This window comes from Cyanistes caeruleus, chromosome 12 (assembly GCF_971803275.1).
Source record: "Cyanistes caeruleus chromosome 12, bCyaCae1.hap1.1, whole genome shotgun sequence".
In the NCBI taxonomy this organism is placed as follows: Eukaryota; Metazoa; Chordata; class Aves; order Passeriformes; family Paridae; genus Cyanistes; species Cyanistes caeruleus.
The window spans coordinates 1,585,203-1,603,377 of record NC_141712.1 but is presented as its reverse complement, the minus strand read 5'-3'; the positions used below and the strand labels follow the sequence as shown (position 1 = coordinate 1,603,377).

The following is an 18,175-nucleotide window of genomic DNA, read 5'->3' as shown; positions in this document are numbered from 1 at the left end:
TTTGCAAGTTTAATCAGTGTCCTTAAGCAGTGTGAGAAATTATCCAAGGACACACAAATAATGGGTAAGTGATATGACTGACACAAGCTTTAAAGGTATCTATTCATTATCATTTAACACAAAAACATGCTATAAGGGAACTAGACTCCCTTCTTGCTACCTGGTTTTTATTATTTGTGGGTTTCATGAAGTTTTTGTTGGCCAAAATAAAAATAAAATTAAATTTCTGAATCGAGATACCAATAACTGTAAAGTAAATGTAACAAATCTAAGATGAGAAAGAATAATGATTAACGTGTAAAAGTCAGGTATTTTAATTCATGCTTTATGGCTTAAGGATGTAGTTCTTTAAATGACTTCAGAGGGCAACACAAGGTGCTTGGATCCTGCCAGGAAGTCCTAAATGTCCTAAAATGTATTAGGATGAAGCAGGTATATCAAATATACCAAATACCAAATCTATTTTGAAAGAACCCAGGTGTTTTCTACCCTATGGGCTAAATGTTTAGATGTCAGTATTACAAAACCAGAAAGTCAGAAATAAGAACGGTGAATGATTCAAGTGGAGTCCTCTACCCTGCACACAGATAGGGGGAAAAGTAATAAATATACAGATATATACAGATGATATATATTGATATATACTCATCCTTGATATATTAGTGATATAATTATATACTTTACATAATATTACCTATATATTAGTCACAAAGGTGGGGGTTTTATACACCAGTTTACTTTTTCATGTGCTGATTTAGCCACATGTTCATTGATGACTTCCTGACATGGTCACAACTCCTATGGAAATCCGCCTGGCAGCCTTTGGATTCTGTCTGGCTCTGTCCTGCATTCCTGGACAGCAGGGCTGCTCTGGCCAGGCTGGCACTGGGGGAATGCTGCACCAGGGGCCAGTCCATCCTCCTGGGGAGCTCTGCTGTGGCTGCTGCTGTGCTGCCAGCTGTTGCACAGCTGCTTTGGCAGCCTCCTTGGCTGGAGTGTTTGTGTGTCTGTGGGTGACACTGCTCCCAGGGTCCCTTGTGAACAGTCAGTGTGTGAAGACTGAAGATCATCAGTCCTTGCACTGACAAATAATGAATTTTCCTCCAGGCAGTTTCTGAGTTCTGTGCACTCCTGTAACTATTGCAAATGCTCTGTTGGTTTGGAGCTCTTAATGACTGTAATGTGTTCAGAGCAAACAGGAGAGTACTTGTCTCTTATTTTGGCAGCTGTCGTTCCTGTAGCTTTTTATTAGCACTGAAGTGACAGCTTTGCATTTAGAAAAAAATATATTTACATATATTAAGAAGATTGTTGCCAGTCACTACTTTATGCACACCTTTATAGAAGGGCAGAAAATAACACATTCTTATGTGTAATGTAAATTGATTAAAGGTTATCTTGGGACTGGCAAAATGCAAGATCACCCAAACTGGTGTGTTCCCATTAATCCTTACACAGCCACACCCAATGTTTTCTTAAAGGAAAAATCACAACCCCATATCTTGGCTGTAATCTTTGCTGATTAGGTTATGAATTCAGAGTGTAAGAACCTGAGACCTTGCCTAAATTCAGGCCTTATGTTCCTCCCATGCACATTAAGTGTAAACCTTAAGAATTCTCAAGATAAAGTCATAATCTTTTGTGCTCCATGGATCTGACCCAGATGCTGCTCTATTGTCAGTGTTGTGTGGGGCTGGAACTGCTCTGAGCAGCCTGGGAATGGGTGGTGCTGAGCAGGGATGGTGGTGAGGGCCTGCTGCCCACACTCTGCATGTCCAGAGGGTTTTACTTTGACTTTCCTCCACATATCTCATGACCATTTCAGGATGGGGGTGTACTAGGCTCACTGCTGAATCTCATTTTTTGGGTTACTTCCACCTGAAGTGTGTTTACAGACCACTCTATGCCATTGTAACATCTGGTCCTTCTGCACAATTGTGGCCATGTTCTTCTGTGTAAAATGTCATGGGAACTGAAATCCACAAGTCTCCAAGTTAGCATCTTCTAATTAGTGACAGCATGTGATCAGTGCTATTTGTATAGTGTAGAATAGAGGTCTAAAAGTAGTTTGTCTCTTAGATGTTGCTAGTCACCAAGTGGGTATGCCAAAAGGAAGGGTTCAGTGTTAAAACTGTAGCTTGACATTAACGTGTAAACATAATAAGGCAGGAACTGAAGAAGCTGAGGTGGTTACATCTCCAAGTTTGCTTGTAAACAGCAGCTGCTGAGACTGCAGCACCCTTGTGTTCATCAGAGATCTTCCAACACCTCCTTCAACTCCTTTGCAACAAATCTGGTTTTAAAACAAATGGCTAAAATTGTCTGCACTCTGTACAAAAAGTACCCCATGACTCCTTTAAATACACTGGGTATCTCTGACCTGGCAGGAATTCTTCCCTCTCCCCTGGCCAAGCATTACTTGAATGAGCTGTGAGGTGGTTTGGTTATTCCCATTCCACTTCCAGATGCAGAGGCCCAGCCAGCAGCCACTGCTCTGCAGAGCTGCCTGTGCCTAATTGTTTCTGGCAAAAGCAACTGCCTTTCTTAGGCTTTTTTTCTTCCTTCTCCCTCCTCAACTGGCATTTCAGAGCCGAAGCTTTCATAATACATTAGCTTAATGCACTCTGAGCTTGATCACATCTTCCATTTCCACTGCTGCCTGAACCACACATTGTCCTTGAACTCAGCATCCAGTACAAATGATTTAGACAGATGAATAAATAAGCCTCTAAATATCCATGTCCTTGCAACAGCAAAACCAGATGAAACCTATTGTTCAGAGCAGCCTATTGCTGCAGACACTGAGTTGGTGAACAGATGGATTCACATTTAGAGAATGTGGGGGCATGATTCAGGAAAGTGAAGGGTAGCTCACTTGAGCAGAGTTTCAAGGACATGTGGACTCTGCCACAGTCCCCTTCTAGTGACAGCACAGCCAGTGTGAGAGGTCTGTCACCACAGTGGTTCTTTTTCACTCAGCAGAAGGCTCAGTTCTTCTGAAAGCAGGAGAAACAATAAATGATTGTGTAACAAGCAATTCCTTCTGAAAGTCAATCTTGCTGCTTTTGAAAGGCTGAATGGATGAAAGCAGTCTCTGCTTTGTCAGACCTGAAAAGGGTCTCAGACTGAAATAAATACTTCCTATCCTGTTCCCGGAATTTAACTTGGGTTTGAGCCAGATAAGGTCCAGGTAAAGCACACCAGAGAAATCACAGGGCTGTGGTGTCTCTGAGCTTTCTGTCTGCATGACATGCTTGAACATCCAAACCAGAACAATGCATCTTTGCCCCAGCTGAACAACACAAAATGGTTAAATGGGGAAAAAAAGAGAGCTGTTATCTTGAATAAACATGAAGGACTGGGCTAGGACCCCCTTAGGTGAAAGTCTAACTCTGCCACGGTCCCTTTCCAGTTGGACAATTAAGACAATAGTCTGAGACAATTGAGGGTGGAACTGAGTCTGATAGAGTGGGAAGGATTTTTTCAATACTCTTAATAAAGTATGGAGACATAAACTCAGGGCTGGTTTGCAGAGACATGAAATCCTACCCAGTAGGGTCTGCCTGACACCAAATGTTTTACTGGCCCCTCAGGTAAATGACTGAAAATGTGTCCAAGGGCTACTATTGATTTTGGGGGCCTGAGTAGAAAACTGAATCACTCCTTTCTGCCTAGAGAGGGGGAAAAGTAATTTTCTCTTGTCCTTTGCTAGTGCACTGGAGTTCCTTTTATCTTTATGCACACAGACAGCAATAAACAGACATTTCCTCCTCTCAAAGGAGAGATGGTAACAGCCAGAAAAGCAGTTTCAGGTCATGCTAATATTCACCTGTACAAAATATATTTGCATGAGAAATGGGTGTGTGGGTGGGACTCATGTCACTTATCACATCTGAGCAAGGCCACCCCTTCCCAGCCAAAAGCTCTGAGGGTTTGCCTGCAGCAGCAGCAGTTTGGCTTCTCACATCCATCAACATTCAAACAGCAGCTGCATGACAAAAAGTTTAAAAAGGAATTGGGGCATCTCTGTGAAAGGAAGTATACGGGGTTTTCTTGTGTGTTTTGCACTTGACAATACAAAATATCCCACGGAATTTCAATGTCCCACTCAACCACCTAAACCACTGAGCAAATAATTGAAAAAAAAAAACAACTTGTCATGTAAATATATTCCAGTTTCTTTGGTTACAAATCTATTAACATACTATAAGGAACAAACAAAATTATGCGGATCAGGAAGTCAGAAAATTCTCCAGGAAAAAAGAGATAAAAACTTCCTACGTTATTCAAAGAATATATTATTTTGGATTTTTTTCCCATCTCACCAGAAGAGCTATTGAAAGTGATTTTGTTTGGATGGTACATGAAAGCAAATAATTGTATGACAAGGGCATCTGAGTGTGCACTCACACATGCAGAGTCCTCCAATAAAGAGAAAGAGAAGTAAAAGAAAATAGTTCATTAATGACCAAATTAAATATTTTTAAGTTTGGCAAGGAAGAACTTTGTACAGAAAGATTCTTTGGAAATCAGCTTTAATTTTCAGCAGAGTATTATGAATTCAGGTTGTATCCAGGCCACTTTATGTGAGCAATCTAAAACATTCCAGAGGCAAACCAAGGTTCAGGCCCAGCTTGAAGAGCACAAGCTCTGGAGCACACAGGCCCAGAGCTGCAGGTTGGCACTGCTGCTATGTGAGGTTTGTCAGCCCTCCAGTAGTTTGAATTTGGAACCTTTTGTCACCCTTTACAGCTGAAAAACCCTGCAGAGTTTGGGTAACTGCTGCTGATTTCCCCTTCTGCACAGCTGCTCCAGAGGAGGATGGCAGTGTCCCCAGTGCACAAACATCACCAGCACTGACATCACAGGGCCACAGCAAATCTCAGCCTGGGCCCTGTGCCTGGCAGCTCTGCCACCTCCAGGATCTTTGTGTTCCTTCAGAGCATCGTGGTGCACCTCCCAGACGGCCTCTGCATTTCTGGCAGGCATCTCAGACAATTTAGGTAAAATGGCATGGAATTCTCTGGGTTGTTTTGTTGGTTTATTTCTGGGATTTTTTGAGGGCATTGCTTTTTGTTTTGTTGGGTTTGGGGTTTTTTTAGAGTTAAAAAAATGACAGAAGCAGCAGCTAAGCAATAATATTTCATGGTGCTAAGAGTAATCTTTGTGTAAATGGGAACAACTTTTATTGCTGTTGGACTGTCTTTGCTGACTGACTTTGTTGCACAGTCCAAATGTCAAACAGGAAAATTATGCAAAGTGAAAAAATTATTAGGAAGTTTACTGGTAATATCTCATATCTTACATAAATCTATTTAATTCCTAATCTAGTTCAAAGTTGCCCTAATTATTTTAAACCTCTATGAACTTGCTCCAGTTTACACCCTTTTGTATCTTGTTCACTGTGCCTGTTTTTACCAGTTCAACACAATTCTCTACCTCTGGTGGTGATGTCACCACTTTTTGGACACATGAAAATTCTCTATTGAAAGTTCCTGCAATATAAAATTCCAATTTCACCTTTCACCACTTTACTGGCTCCACTTTGAGGTCACTCTAAGCCAATCACCTCATATCCCATGAGATAATGCTGTGCTCTGTGTTCTGCCAGCTGTTGTGGAACTGGGGAAGTCACTTTGGGATTTGGCCTTTATGAGAACACCAGAAACTCACAGTGATGTTTTGTTACCCTCAGGGAGAACCATTCAGGTTGTAAACTGTAAAACATTACACGGGCAGATCCAGCTTCCTTTGGACTGAGAAGCAGTGGGGTACAATGATGGGTAAAAAAATGGGTGTGCAAACCTATCCAGGGTGTAGCAAGCGCAAATTATGGATTTTGTGAATCCAGATGATACCAATCTCACATCTGTTCTCAAAAGGAGCTATAAAATAATCCCCAAAACAATGAAGACTAAAAATAAATCTCTGTTCTTTTGAGGAAGAGAGTGAGGCACAGCCAGCAGGCAGGGACAGAGGCATCACAAACTGACCGAGCAAATAATGAGCTTTCAGTTCTTTGCAATGAAAATTCTTTTGAGAATGACTGTTTCACTGGTGAAAAAATGCATTCCTTCCCAAGGTGATCCTTCTGCCCCAGAACAGGCTGCCACAAGATATTTTGTCTTCAAAGCACGGTTTAAAACTAAAATTCATTTGAAACCCATTTTTCCTATGGATGACAGGGAGCTAAGAAGCCACTCTCAGAGAAGCCCTTTCTGGTTCTTCACCTGTTCCCATCAGAGAAGGCCATGCAATGGGGTGCAGAGTTGGATTCTAAACTGTTAGCACGTCTGATTAGCAAGTGGAAACTGGTAGAACATCAAAATGGCCATGTCAAAATCAGCCAAAGAGGCAGTGTTATATAAATGTGATGCAAAAAACTGACCCACAAGTTGAAAACTAATCTGCATCAATATTAAAATATGGTAATAAAAGGTAATAGTTTGCAGCTAATTTTCCTGTGTCAGTAATACCATTATTTTAAGCCACATGACCCCTGAATTGTGTCTCTGTTGGAGTGGGGACCCAGCTGTCACCTCAGCCACTGAGTGATAATGAGTGAACCACTCATGGCCCACACTGGGTTGATGTTTAATGCTCTGGATCTGTCTAGAGGAGCATGACACAGAAACCTCTGCCAAACACAATATAAGGAAGACAATTCTTATATCTCTGGTGGCTTCTTATGCCCACCAGTTCCTCAGTATTTTTGCATTGATTTCAAATACAGAAATGTATAATAACTTTAAACCAGAGGACAGACACAGGATGTCATTTCTGTACTTCTACAGTAGCTTGATACCACCTTTATCCCTGCATTTTACCATGTTGTCCTTGGCTGAATCATCATTTGAAAATCTGGGAAAAAGTTGTTGTTTTTACCTCTATGGATGCAGCAGATCTCCTAAAGAGCTGGAGATCTTATGTCTCCAACTTTAGGAAAATTTCCAATTTACAGCTTGCTTCATTCAGTAGAAAAGTGATTTTTTTTTTTTTTTAATTTGTTTTGTTTTTAATCAGAAGCACAGAAATACAGCTCTGAATTTAAGGATGTTTTTCTATTTTTAGCTATCAGTTTTTTTGATATCTTTCAGAATGATTTATAGGATCAAGTGGCAAAAGTGCAGTTTCCACTCATGTTTCCATTTAGGACTGTACTGTTCTAAAAGGAAAGTATTGTATAAAATTGTCTAGTTAAAAAGTATCTGTGATATTCTGACTTTGTGCTCTCCCTAAACACCTGGGCATTTCTGGCTGGGATTGCTGCTCAGAGATGTGCTGTACAGCCAGAGCACCCAGCAGGATGCACTGGAACTTCCAGTCTACCACTGAATGTCCCACATTCTTTCTAAAGGAACATCTGATTCCACAAATGTGTTTACTGTGAGGAGAGTGATCATCAGTGCAGTTTGATTTACTCTTCAGATGATGCACAAAAATCACCCCAAATCCTTTTTGCTCCTCTTTGCAGAGTGTGTGTTCCTCCCTCAGCCCCAAGTTCCAGGCCAAACCAGAAATCACTTTGGATTCACATTCCTCTCTGGATGTGTCTCTAGGGCAGAGCTGGAGTTACAATATCCAGTGACTTGATATTATTGGGCTACTTGTCAAAATGGCTGCTGCAATAAAGCAGCAATTTGTCTTACAATACAATACAGTACAGTACAATACAATACAATAAAATAAAATAAAATAAAATAAAATAAAATAAAATAAAATAAAATAAAATAAAATAAAATAAAATAACCCCCAGTTAATTTACCTCTCAGAGCTTTTATTTCCTGGTCAAGGCAGCAGCACTTTACTCCTTCTCTGCTGCCCAGGGAGTGGGGATCCTGTGCTTCCCTGTGCAACCACTGCCCTTGGAGCAAGTTTCAGGGCAATAAATTGAGGTGACAACAAGGAAACCTTGTTTGCAAATATCTAGCAACTCTGGTTTTCTGTGCTGGGCTTTCTGTGACCAATTTCTTTAATAAGGCCTGGTACCTCCTGCCAATTGTTTGGGCCAAGGACTTGTGTCCTGGGTGTGTCTGGAGAGTGAAAACAGCCAGTCTGTACCTCAGTAGTTTAGCTTGGAAATAACCAAAATACTGATTTCTGCTACTAAGAAGAGATGTTAAAGTGTGGATTAGAAGCAAATCTCAATATGAAGGAGTCCTAGTAAGAACTGGTCTTCCAACTGGGACTAAAGAGCTCCCAATTACTCTCTCCCTGAGAGGATCTGGGATCTCTTTTGTAAAGCTCATTTCTTTAAATCCCGAGGCCTTGCTGTAGAAATCCCTTCCCCACTGGAATGGAATGAAGACCCACCTGCATTTGTCATCTAACCATAAAAATACATTACAGGTCCTCATAAGTGGAAATTCAATTCTGAGAATTCCTCTCTTGTTAGCAGGAGTCAGTGCCAGGTGATGGACAAACACCAGCGCAGCAGCCAGGAGAGCCAGACTTTCTCCTTAACTTCCTGTGTAATTTCAAACAATTACCTTTTCTGGCAGTCTTATTTTCCTCTGCCCACCTTTTGTGTTTTCTAGATACCTGTCATCTGAAAGGACAAGGCCACTTGTTTTGTGCAGAACCTGGAGTAATTAAGCATCAGTTTTAGCTGGGGCTTTTAAGTAGAAGTAATCTCGTAGCAATTTTGCAGCTAAATCAAAATGAAACTAGGATGCTGAAAACCTGTAAAGATCAGATACTTACAGAGTTGCTTTTCTTAAAACACAAAACTAATAAAGATTACTTGTCAATGAAAGAAAAAACAATTGCTGAAAGACAAATCCTCATTTTAAAGATGGAAACAGAGGGATTAACATGCTTGCAACTAAAAAGAGCAATTAAAAATGAAGAAACTTAGCATTAAAGAACCCACAGAAACAAAGTGTCATAAAAGAACTATTTGCATTAAGAGTAGACAGTGATCATGGGGCTTTGGCTGGAATGTCCTTTAGTGAATTATCTTCACACAGGTTCTTGAGGACTGTAGGCTTCCCTGTGTCAGGTAATGTCAAAAAATAAAAAAGTTGGAGGTATTTCAGGAAGTTACAGTGAGAAATGTATTAAGTCTTGGAGCTAAAATCCCCATTTGCAGAAATGCTGTCAAAGCCAGCTGAATTGCTTCTGCCAGTTCCCAGCTGGAGGCCAAGACTTCAAAGCATCTGAGGACAGAGAGTGTAAGGAAGCTTTAGGAGGAGTCCACCTCTCCTGGAGAGATGCTCTGCACTAAGGTACCTGGGCCTGAACACACAGCTCAAACAGGCTCTAAACCAAACTTCCCCCTACTCTCCTCTGAGAGATTTCTTGATAGTGCTGCTTGTAGCAGCTTGATGAGATCCCCTCCAAAAACTGAAGATACTTATATTTATTTGCTAAGGAGCAGGTTTGGACTAGACTTGTGTGTTTGCAATGCAGGTGCATGGCAACTATGCATTTATTATTTCCTAATCTATTATTCTGAGTGGACAAGTGTGAGTTGGGAGAAGCTGTTTGAAATGAAAGCATTAGGTCAGTTGGAACAATGGAAATGAATGACTTGGAGTTGTCAGCCCACATCCTCATACAGGAGGATGAGAAACTGTCAGGCTTGGAGAGAAATGGATCCCTTCCCAGTGCAGATTCCAGTCTAATAAATTAAAAGGTGAAGAAATTATTCTTCATGTAGCAGATGATTTCAAGCCATCATAAAGTAAACTGATGGCAGAAAGATGCTGGCAATTAGTAGGGGAAATGATCAAAGGATTCCAAGATGTGGTTCTGGAGGTATTTGAGTGCTCTTCCCTCCTGCACAGCTGGAGTCATTAAAACATGAAGTGCAATGTGGAAAACTGGAGGGAGATATGGGGTATGCCCTTAAGGAAAAGGAGATGGGAACTTCTTCAGCACCTTCATAAAAATATCCACATTTGGAGAAAAAATAGAGTGAAGGAAGAAAAGAGCAGATTATTCTGGGGATTAAATTTTGCTGTGCATTTAAGAGGAGGTGACTGCAGTGCATGTTCCTCACTGTTTGGCACCATAGACCTATGTGGTATCTGGCATTTTTCACAGAGACACTGATAATGAATGGTGGATGTTGGTGCTTTGATCACTGACACTTCTTAAAGCATCCCACAAGTGCAAGGGGATGTCCTGCTGTGCTGTGCACAAGTCTTGCTGCAGATCTGTCAGGCTCTCTCTTAAACTCCTGGCATCCTGTAGCTCTCCAGGCCAGCAGCTCCCACCAAAGCTGGAAGCAATCTCCTGTCTTTCCACATGTCTCAAATCTGTGACAGCCAGGAGAACTCCTGAAGCTGCTTGCACAGATCCCAAACCTCCCAGTCTGTTCCCTGGTTTGGACTGAGGCACTGTGCTCCACCCAGGCCAGGGGATGTGCAGTTATGCTCCTACTGATGTTGTGCTCCTCATCATTGGGAATTGTGTTTGTGCATCAGACAACTGCACCAAACTGGCTGAGTTTGGAGTGGGAAAAATACAGGATTTGCCATTAGGAGCTGCAGAGTCCCAAGTCTTCAGCAGTGCAGAGAGTATTATATTCTTGCTGGGTGCAGAGATTTCCTTGTTTATGAGTAGAAGTTTATTCATCCTTTCACTGTCATCCTGGGGTCTCAGGGTGCAGCTCTCAGTGCTGAAGTCAGTGGCAGCACAGCTGGAAGCCAGCTGTGCTCTTCTTCTGTCCCTGAGCCAGATGCTGAGGGACAACCTCCAAGGTGGCTCTACTGATTCCAGGATAAGGATTTTCTGCACTTTTCCCTTGTGAGAGGTGTCCCTGTGCCTGTCTTAGATGAGTTTTTGTGGGCAGAGAGCCACAGTAGGAATGCTTCTGTTCCTTCTTGATTTGGTGAGAGTTCTGTTTAGTTAGGATAAGTTTGTAGACTCTCTAAAGATTCTAAGACAGGAATTGTAGTGCTGTATTTGAAAATGCTGTCTGTATATTTTACAGCTTTGGTTTTTGTCATTCATGCATACAAATGAACATTTTACATATCTCTGGGCATTCCTTGTGCTCTTAGATTTAAAAGCAGGGATGTAGTTGAATGGGACCACCATAAATATGTAACATTTGAATACATAACTATAGAGTCACTAAATAGCTATATATATAATAACTAAGTATCTTTTTATAATACCACATATGTATTGGTGATCTGGATAATTGATTGATAATCAGTTTGCTTCTTTGCTTTTACTTGTGTCTACAACCAATCTCCTCAGAGATAAATCTCAGAAGTGCTGGGGAGGTGGAGGAGGCAGGCACATGCAGAAAGGGAAGGTAGTTTTCACAGAACCATTTTCCTTCCTTTTTATTTCTCTGACAGGTTTTTGATTCCTTCATTTAAGCATTTGAAACACTGACTGGCTGAGGTTTGTAACTGCTGATTAATAATTTATATTCATTATTTTCTAGAGATAAATCTTTTTATTCTGAAAACCAACCAACCATCCAAATACAACTGACTAAAACCTAGAAACACTTTGCAAAAAAAATCCAGTATTTCTCTCAGAAAGAAACATCTAAAGCAAGAAAGTGAAACTCTGTATCTGACTAGAAAGTTCAGTTAAACACTAACCTTGTCAGCCCGCCTTGGCTCTATGTGGTTGAAGTCACTGGGCTCCAGCCCTGAATATTCTCTTATGTGGACTTTGCTTGTGTGACTTTCCTCCTTTGTCCTGGACTAGAACAGGACTCTCCAGGCACAGCTGACTCTGTATGGGCAGAGCTGCAGTCCTGCTCCTGCAGCCCTTTGCCCTTGCTTAGGAAATTCAGTGTTCAGAGAGCAAACAGGTCTGGTACCTGGCCTGCGTGAGTTCTGTGAAGGCCACTCTGGAGTCTCCTTCCTGTGGTACCTCCAAACAACCTGGGATAACTCTCTCCACATTTGCTGTAAAACCGTCCTATGAGCCATGGTTTCATTTCTGGCTAATGCCCACCCGGTACTGTGTTAATATTACCTGTTCCTGTCAGTGGAACATTTCAGAGCCTAGGCATTACAGGAATTACAGCTGAGAGCCCTTGTGGAGAGGGCCAGAGAGTCAGGCCTGGCTGAGCTGGACTCAGTTAAGGCCAAAGGAAAACTATGGTCTAAACCACTTAATTTTGTAGGTGCCTGCGCAGAAATGAGAGCAACCCTCAGACTCCTCTGAACTGTTTGCTGCAATTGTTCTGTTACAGAACTCTGCTGATCTAAACCCAATGCAATACAAAGCTGTGCTGCAATGAAGTGCTGGGAAACATCACTTTGTGCATTATGTAAGCCCAGCATTTCTGGGGCAAAAATAATCTCAGCATTCTTTTTGCAATATTGACCTGTAACAACACCAGCACACCACAGGGATTTTCTTGCCAAGCCCACAGACAGCTCACTAACAAATGAGGAGCCTGCCAATACAGCTATACCAATGTCCACACTTTTGTACTGCTATTACGTATTTTCTGTGCCTTGGGTGATGCCAGTTGAGCATCTATTAGGCAGCAGCTATGGATTTTGGTCTTGCTCTTAAGCCCAGCTTAATGTGGTTTCTTGGAGTTTAAGGGACTACCAGGCAATCTGAAAGACAGCACTTGGCATTTACTTGGTTTTGCATTTTCTTCAACTTAACCAACCAAACTCTGCTCTCAAAGTTATCTTAGGGATAGATCCTAAAAATCCCTACTGTGGACAGAAGCTGGTTCTGACTATGAATAATTTCTCCAAGTTTGCTGTCCCAATAGGTTGTGACAGCAAACGTTATAATGGGTATGATTTCTAGTCTCTGAATGACTGTAGCTGTCTGACTTTGTGTTCCTCCATGTACATTCCAAAGTAAATTAAGGAAACTTCTTGTCTCCTTCCTTTAAACTGCGCCTTTAATTGTACAATTTCTCAGCCATGATGGGCATGAACAGTGTTACAAAGTCACACTCTAATTATAACATTCCAGCACAGCTTTTCTTGAGCTGCAGCCCTCGCTCCAAGGGGGCTCTTGGTGGGTTTAATTGTTGAGTGCATTTTTCTCATTATGCATTCTTCCATCCAAGACACTGGACATGCTGCCCTGCTTCTCTGCATGCACGTGGTTTTCTGCCAAAATAGGACCAGTGACACGAGCATAATTGGCTCCTATAATGCTGTATTTCCTTTCCAAAAAACCTTCATGTAATGATTACAAAGGCAGTCATAAAAAGGAGAGCAGAAGGAAGTCAAATGTCAGGAATTGTTTTATTTCAATGACTGGAAGTAATTTTTAGCCACATTTGTTTCACTAGTGAGTGCCAAAATGATATCAATTTTGACTGATGTCAGTGTGCTTCATTTACATGACTGCAAAGCGTGCCAATAATGCAGTTTAAAAAAAAAAAAAAAGAGAGATTACTTACGGAGATTGGAATAATTGCTGCCTATCCCAAAACTGATGGAGCTTCCAGAGATGAGAGGAAGATGGAAGAAAATAACTAAAAAAGGAAAAATGAAGAGAAAGGTCATTAATAGCAGTTTGGTTTAGTTTGGTACCAGATGTGAGTTGAAGACATGTTGAGTTAAGGATCACCTGCTCTCTCTGGGCAGGATTGCACATCTGAGACCCCGAGTACACCCACAGAAGTAGCTCGAATGGAGGGGAAATGCCAAACGAACCATTGCTTCATACTTCCAGGAATCCCTCCTGTTCAGGAAATGATATTAGTGTCTCTCAGAATCCAAACCCCACGTATAAACAATGTGTTATATAAATATGCTAATTATTGTTGTTAAGTCATTCACCAGTCTCTGAAACAGGCACCTACCACTGTAAAACCAAATAACTTCCCTGATTTGTGTGAGTGAAGCTTGAATGCATCGGGCGTGTGTGTGCCAAACTGGGTTGGAATAAATTTAGTCTAAAATTTCATACACACACTCCCCCTATGCACTTAGGCTTTAATATTTATAACTTGCTCTTCAAAGATTTATATTTACAGGCAACAAAATGCACACGAGTAAAACGTGTCCTAAATAACCAAATCTTCAGATTTCTTAAAAGATGAGCTCGTTTGCGACTGCAGCCGGATTTAAAGCCCGTTTCCCGAGGGTCGCTCGCTGTGTCACAGACTTCGGCTCGGGGTCTCGGCGCTGCCCTGCCCTGCCCTGCCCGCTGCGCTCCCACCGCGGGCACGGCCGGGGAGGGGCTGCTCCCTTTTCGGGAGGGGACCCGGCCCACACAAAGTTTCGGGCAGAGTCCCTTGGGCTGCGGGATCCCCGTACCCGCGGCAGGGCGGCAACCCACGGGCTCCCGCGGCTCCTCAGAGCCTGCCCCAGCTGAGATCGGCTCCCCAGAGCCTGCCCCAGGTGAGATCGGCCCCTCAGAGCCTGCCCCGGCTGAGATCGGTCCCTCAGAGCCTGCCCCGGCTGAAATCGGTCCCTCAGAGCCTGCCCCGGGTGAGATCGGCCCCTCAGAGATTGCCCCGGGTGAGATCGGCTCCTCAGAACCTGCCCCGGCCGGGTGAGATCGGCCCCTCAGAGCCTGCCCCGGGTGAGATCGGTCCCTCAGAGCCTGCCCCGGCTGAGATCGGTCCCTCAGAGCCTGCCCCGGCTGAAATCGGTCCCTCAGAGCCTGCCCCGGGTGAGATCGGTCCCTCAGAGCCTGCCCCGGGTGAGATCGGTCCCTCAGAGCCTGCCCCGGGTGAGATCGGTCCCTCAGAGCCTGCCCCGGCTGAGATCGGTCCCTCAGAGCCTGCCCCGGCTGAAATCGGTCCCTCAGAGCCTGCCCCGGCTGAAATCGGTCCCTCAGAGCCTGCCCCGGGTGAGATCGGCCCCTCAGAGCCTGCCCCGGCTGGAATCGGTCCCTCAGAGCTTGCCCCGGGTGAGATCGGCTCCTCAGAGCCTGCCCCGGGTGAGATCGGTCCCTCAGAGCTTGCCCCGGGTGAGATCGGCTCCTCAGAGCCTGCCCCGGCCGGGTGAGATCGGCCCCTCAGAGCCTGCCCCGGCTGAAATCGGTCCCTCAGAGCCTGCCCCGGGTGAGATCGGTCCCTCAGAGCTTGCCCCACCCGGCACGGCTCCTGACAGCCTCACCCGGCACGGATCGCCCCCTGCCTTTTACCCCGGCACGGCTCACGCCTTTCCCCAGCTTGGTTCCTTCCTTACCCCGGCTCGGCTCAGCTCTTGCCTTTCCCCAGCTCGGTTCAGGCTTTTCCTTTCCCCAGCCTCTGCCCTACCCCATCTCAGCCCCCGCCTCTCCCCAGCCGCTCCAGCCCCTGCCTCCCCTCAGCCCGGTTCAGCTCTCGCCTTGCCCCAGCCGCTGCCTGTCCCCAGCCCGGCTCAGCCCCTGCTTTCCCCCATGCCGCCCTGCCCTGCCTTACCCCAGCCCGCCGCCGTGCCCGCTGTCTCCATCCGCCCCCGCCGCGGCTCTCCGGGGGCTGGCGGGGCCCCGCCGCCTCCTGCCGTGCGCGGGGCCGGAGCGGGGCCGGGCCGGAGCCGGCGGCCCCGGGCTGGGGGCAGGGGGGCGGGTGACCCCCGCCCTGCGGGCAGGGCCGCACATGCCGGGGGCAGCGCGGGGGGGCCCGGGGCCGCACACGCCGGGGCTGACCCCGCCGCTCATCCCTCCTGCGGCAGCGCCCGGCGAGCCGCGTTACCGGGGCTGCTGCGGGGATGCGTGAGGAGCTGTAGGCGGATAGCGGCTCCGGAAAGCCGAGTCCAGCCCAGCACTTCGGCTGAAAGGGAGGGACTGCCTGGAGTAAACGCACGGGGATGGACAGGATTATCCGGCAGTGCGGAGGATAGAAGTCCGTGGGGCTGGATGGGGGCTAGGAGGAGGATGTAGTCACGTAGTCCAAGGGAGAGCTAAACCCACTTTACAGTGGTAGGAGCTACTTGTTACCAGGGATCCTGGGGATGTTTCTCACTGTGCTTGATCAGTGCTCTAATGCTGGATACAGAGGGAACAGGGCTGCAGCAGGCACTGAACAGTGTGAGCTTTCATAACTGCTTGTTTACCTCTCAGAAAAGCATCATTCGCTTTATAGGTAAAGAATGAATGAAATCAGGCCCCTTTTCTGAATGTCCTGTCAGCAGTTAGGGGTTTTCAGTGATCCAAGTTCCACTGGCAGTTTCTGTCACCCACACACTCCCAGCTCTGCAGCGTGGTCCCAACTGATGCTCTTTGTAGGGACGTGGAGCTGGAGCTGCAGGGGTGTGCGGGCTTCTTCACTTCCCTGCAAGTTCTCTCTATCAGAACAGCTTTGCCATCAGATTTTAGGCCGTTCAGCTTCTCCTTGGTTTAGCAAGTGAGTGCTAAACCAAGTGCTAAACTTAGTGATGGATGCAGGGCTGTAATGAAGTTTGGGGTCAATGTAAAGCATGCAAACTCCCTGGTAAAAGGTTTCCTGCTGTCACTGATCACCTTTATTTTTTAATTTTCTTTTCTTTTTAAATCCAGTGAGTATTAAGGGAGTCTGAGGCAATTGAAATGAAGGTTTATGGGAATTTTCAGGTGTGTTTCTTTATGGCTTAGAGAAACCTTTTGTTGCCAAAACTTTAGTACCTTGGTACTCTAAAATCCCTTAGAGTGCTATTACAGAAGTTACCTTGTAATAAATTTCTTCAACCCCTCAGAACGTATGACTCCTTGAAAGACTCCTTGTTTATAATTTCAATAATTTTTATTCCATTAAAGGCTTCCTTTTAGGGGTCTTCTTTGTTTGGTTATGGCGTGAAGGTGTGAACCTGTACATGCATCAGAAAATCTGATTTTCTGTGTGTTGGGTTTTGGATATGTGTCCCTTGGCCTCATTCTGCCTGTAAAGAATCATATACGTGTGTAACGCTGCACTTGAGGATATCAAAATAATTTCTCCACTTTAAAGTTCAGAAATTCCTAATGTTTAGTACTTCTGCAAATTTTGGTGATGTCATCTTTGTTCAATGGCACCTCACATTTACTCACAGTATCAGTGTAAAGTTTAGTCCTGACAGACTTGGGGTCTTAAATTTGACTGAAATATCCATGCTCAGACAATTAAATAAGCTCACAAATCATGGAAAGTGCCTTAGTAACTGACTTTGGAAGCAGGGGAATTGCTCAGTGTTTGCAGTTCTGAAGAAATCTCTCTCTCAGCTTGGTTCTAGAGCCCTTTCTGTGAGAGTCTTGTCCTTTTGCTGCAGTAGGAGTTGCAGCTGCTTCTGAGGCAGAGGACATTTGTTTCTGGGTCAGACAACAGAGTTCCCATCAGAGCCTGCAGAAGCATCCCCACAGGTCACAGGAACCCCGGGGTTCAGTACTCGCTGTGCCCAGCTGCAATGGGCTGGGATGGTGTGGGCTTTGCTCAGCCCACTGATTTCCAAAGCTGCACTGCATGCATGTGGAGATGGGCTAGTTTTTTACCCTTTTTCCTGCGTGTTTTTCAGCTTTTAGACTTTCCTGTTTCGCTCCTTCAGCTGTGAAGCTGAGTGGAACCTGGCTGTGGAGTGGGACTTGGGCCAGACCTGTATTTGCACACCCAGGGCAGCAGTGCTGTGTTGTGTCATGGTGATACTGTGAGTAGTTTACATCCTTAGTTGTTCTCGTAGCATCTGCTTTTCTGTCTTGTTAAAATGGATTTCTATTAAAGAAAATTCACCACAAATAAATGATTTAACACACAAGAGTTTGCTTATGGATGGTATTTGGGAGAGAGCTGGAACAAAGATAAAAAGCTATTCAGTATTCCTGCTGCTCTTATCTATTAACTTTGGGTTAGTTTGTCCTTGGGGCATCACAGAGCAGGGGAGACCAAGGCAGTGCCTGTGTGAACCTGAGTGGTTCCAGTCTGAATTCTGCTAGCTTCTCATTTTTTTCCAATCTACAGAAACGGGAAGTTTCTGTAGATTGACTGTGGGCTTCCAGTGACTGACTGGGAGCCCAAGCACATTTAGGTAAAGTTTGGAATGGTATTCCCTGTGGGTGGAGCTGCACAGAGTTGCTGTCCACAGTGGCTGTTGCCCAATTTACTGATAAGTAGAAAAACCAGTGAGGAACTCTTGGTGAAGACAAATAATTCTATTCTTGGATGATTTTATATTTTCTTCAGTCCAGGGACTTCATTATAAAGCTGCCATCAGTGCAGTGACAGACCTCAGCTCAGCTTCCAATCTCCTGGGGTTTGCTTTGGGATCCTTGGAGCTGAGTGGAAGCTGCAGTCTGGTAGCCAATTTTGTAAGGCAAAATACATTTTCTTGCTATAATGAGA

General features: G+C 44.6%; 1 protein-coding gene across 4 annotated transcripts in view; it reads right to left on the bottom strand.

Moving 5' to 3' along the window:
* The window catches only part of BEAN1 (brain expressed associated with NEDD4 1), a 56,137-nt gene extending 40,744 nt beyond the window's left edge, over positions 1-15,393 (bottom strand). For 2 of the 4 annotated variants that reach the window (XR_015275409.1, XM_086847652.1), the window contains exons 1-2: positions 15,311-15,393; positions 13,355-13,429 (exon numbers count right to left, since the gene is read on the bottom strand). Coding sequence is in view for 3 of the 4 variants with exons in the window: in XM_086847652.1 (XP_086703778.1) it covers positions 13,355-13,429; positions 15,311-15,341 (106 nt within the window). In the remaining variant the exon portion in view is untranslated. Of the gene's footprint in view, positions 1-13,354; positions 13,430-13,524; positions 14,145-15,095; positions 15,147-15,310 lie in introns of those variants that run through there. The other 2 variants (XM_086847653.1, XM_023934997.2) reach the window with 2 other exon arrangements.
* Between the last annotated feature and the right edge of the window lie 2,782 nt (positions 15,394-18,175).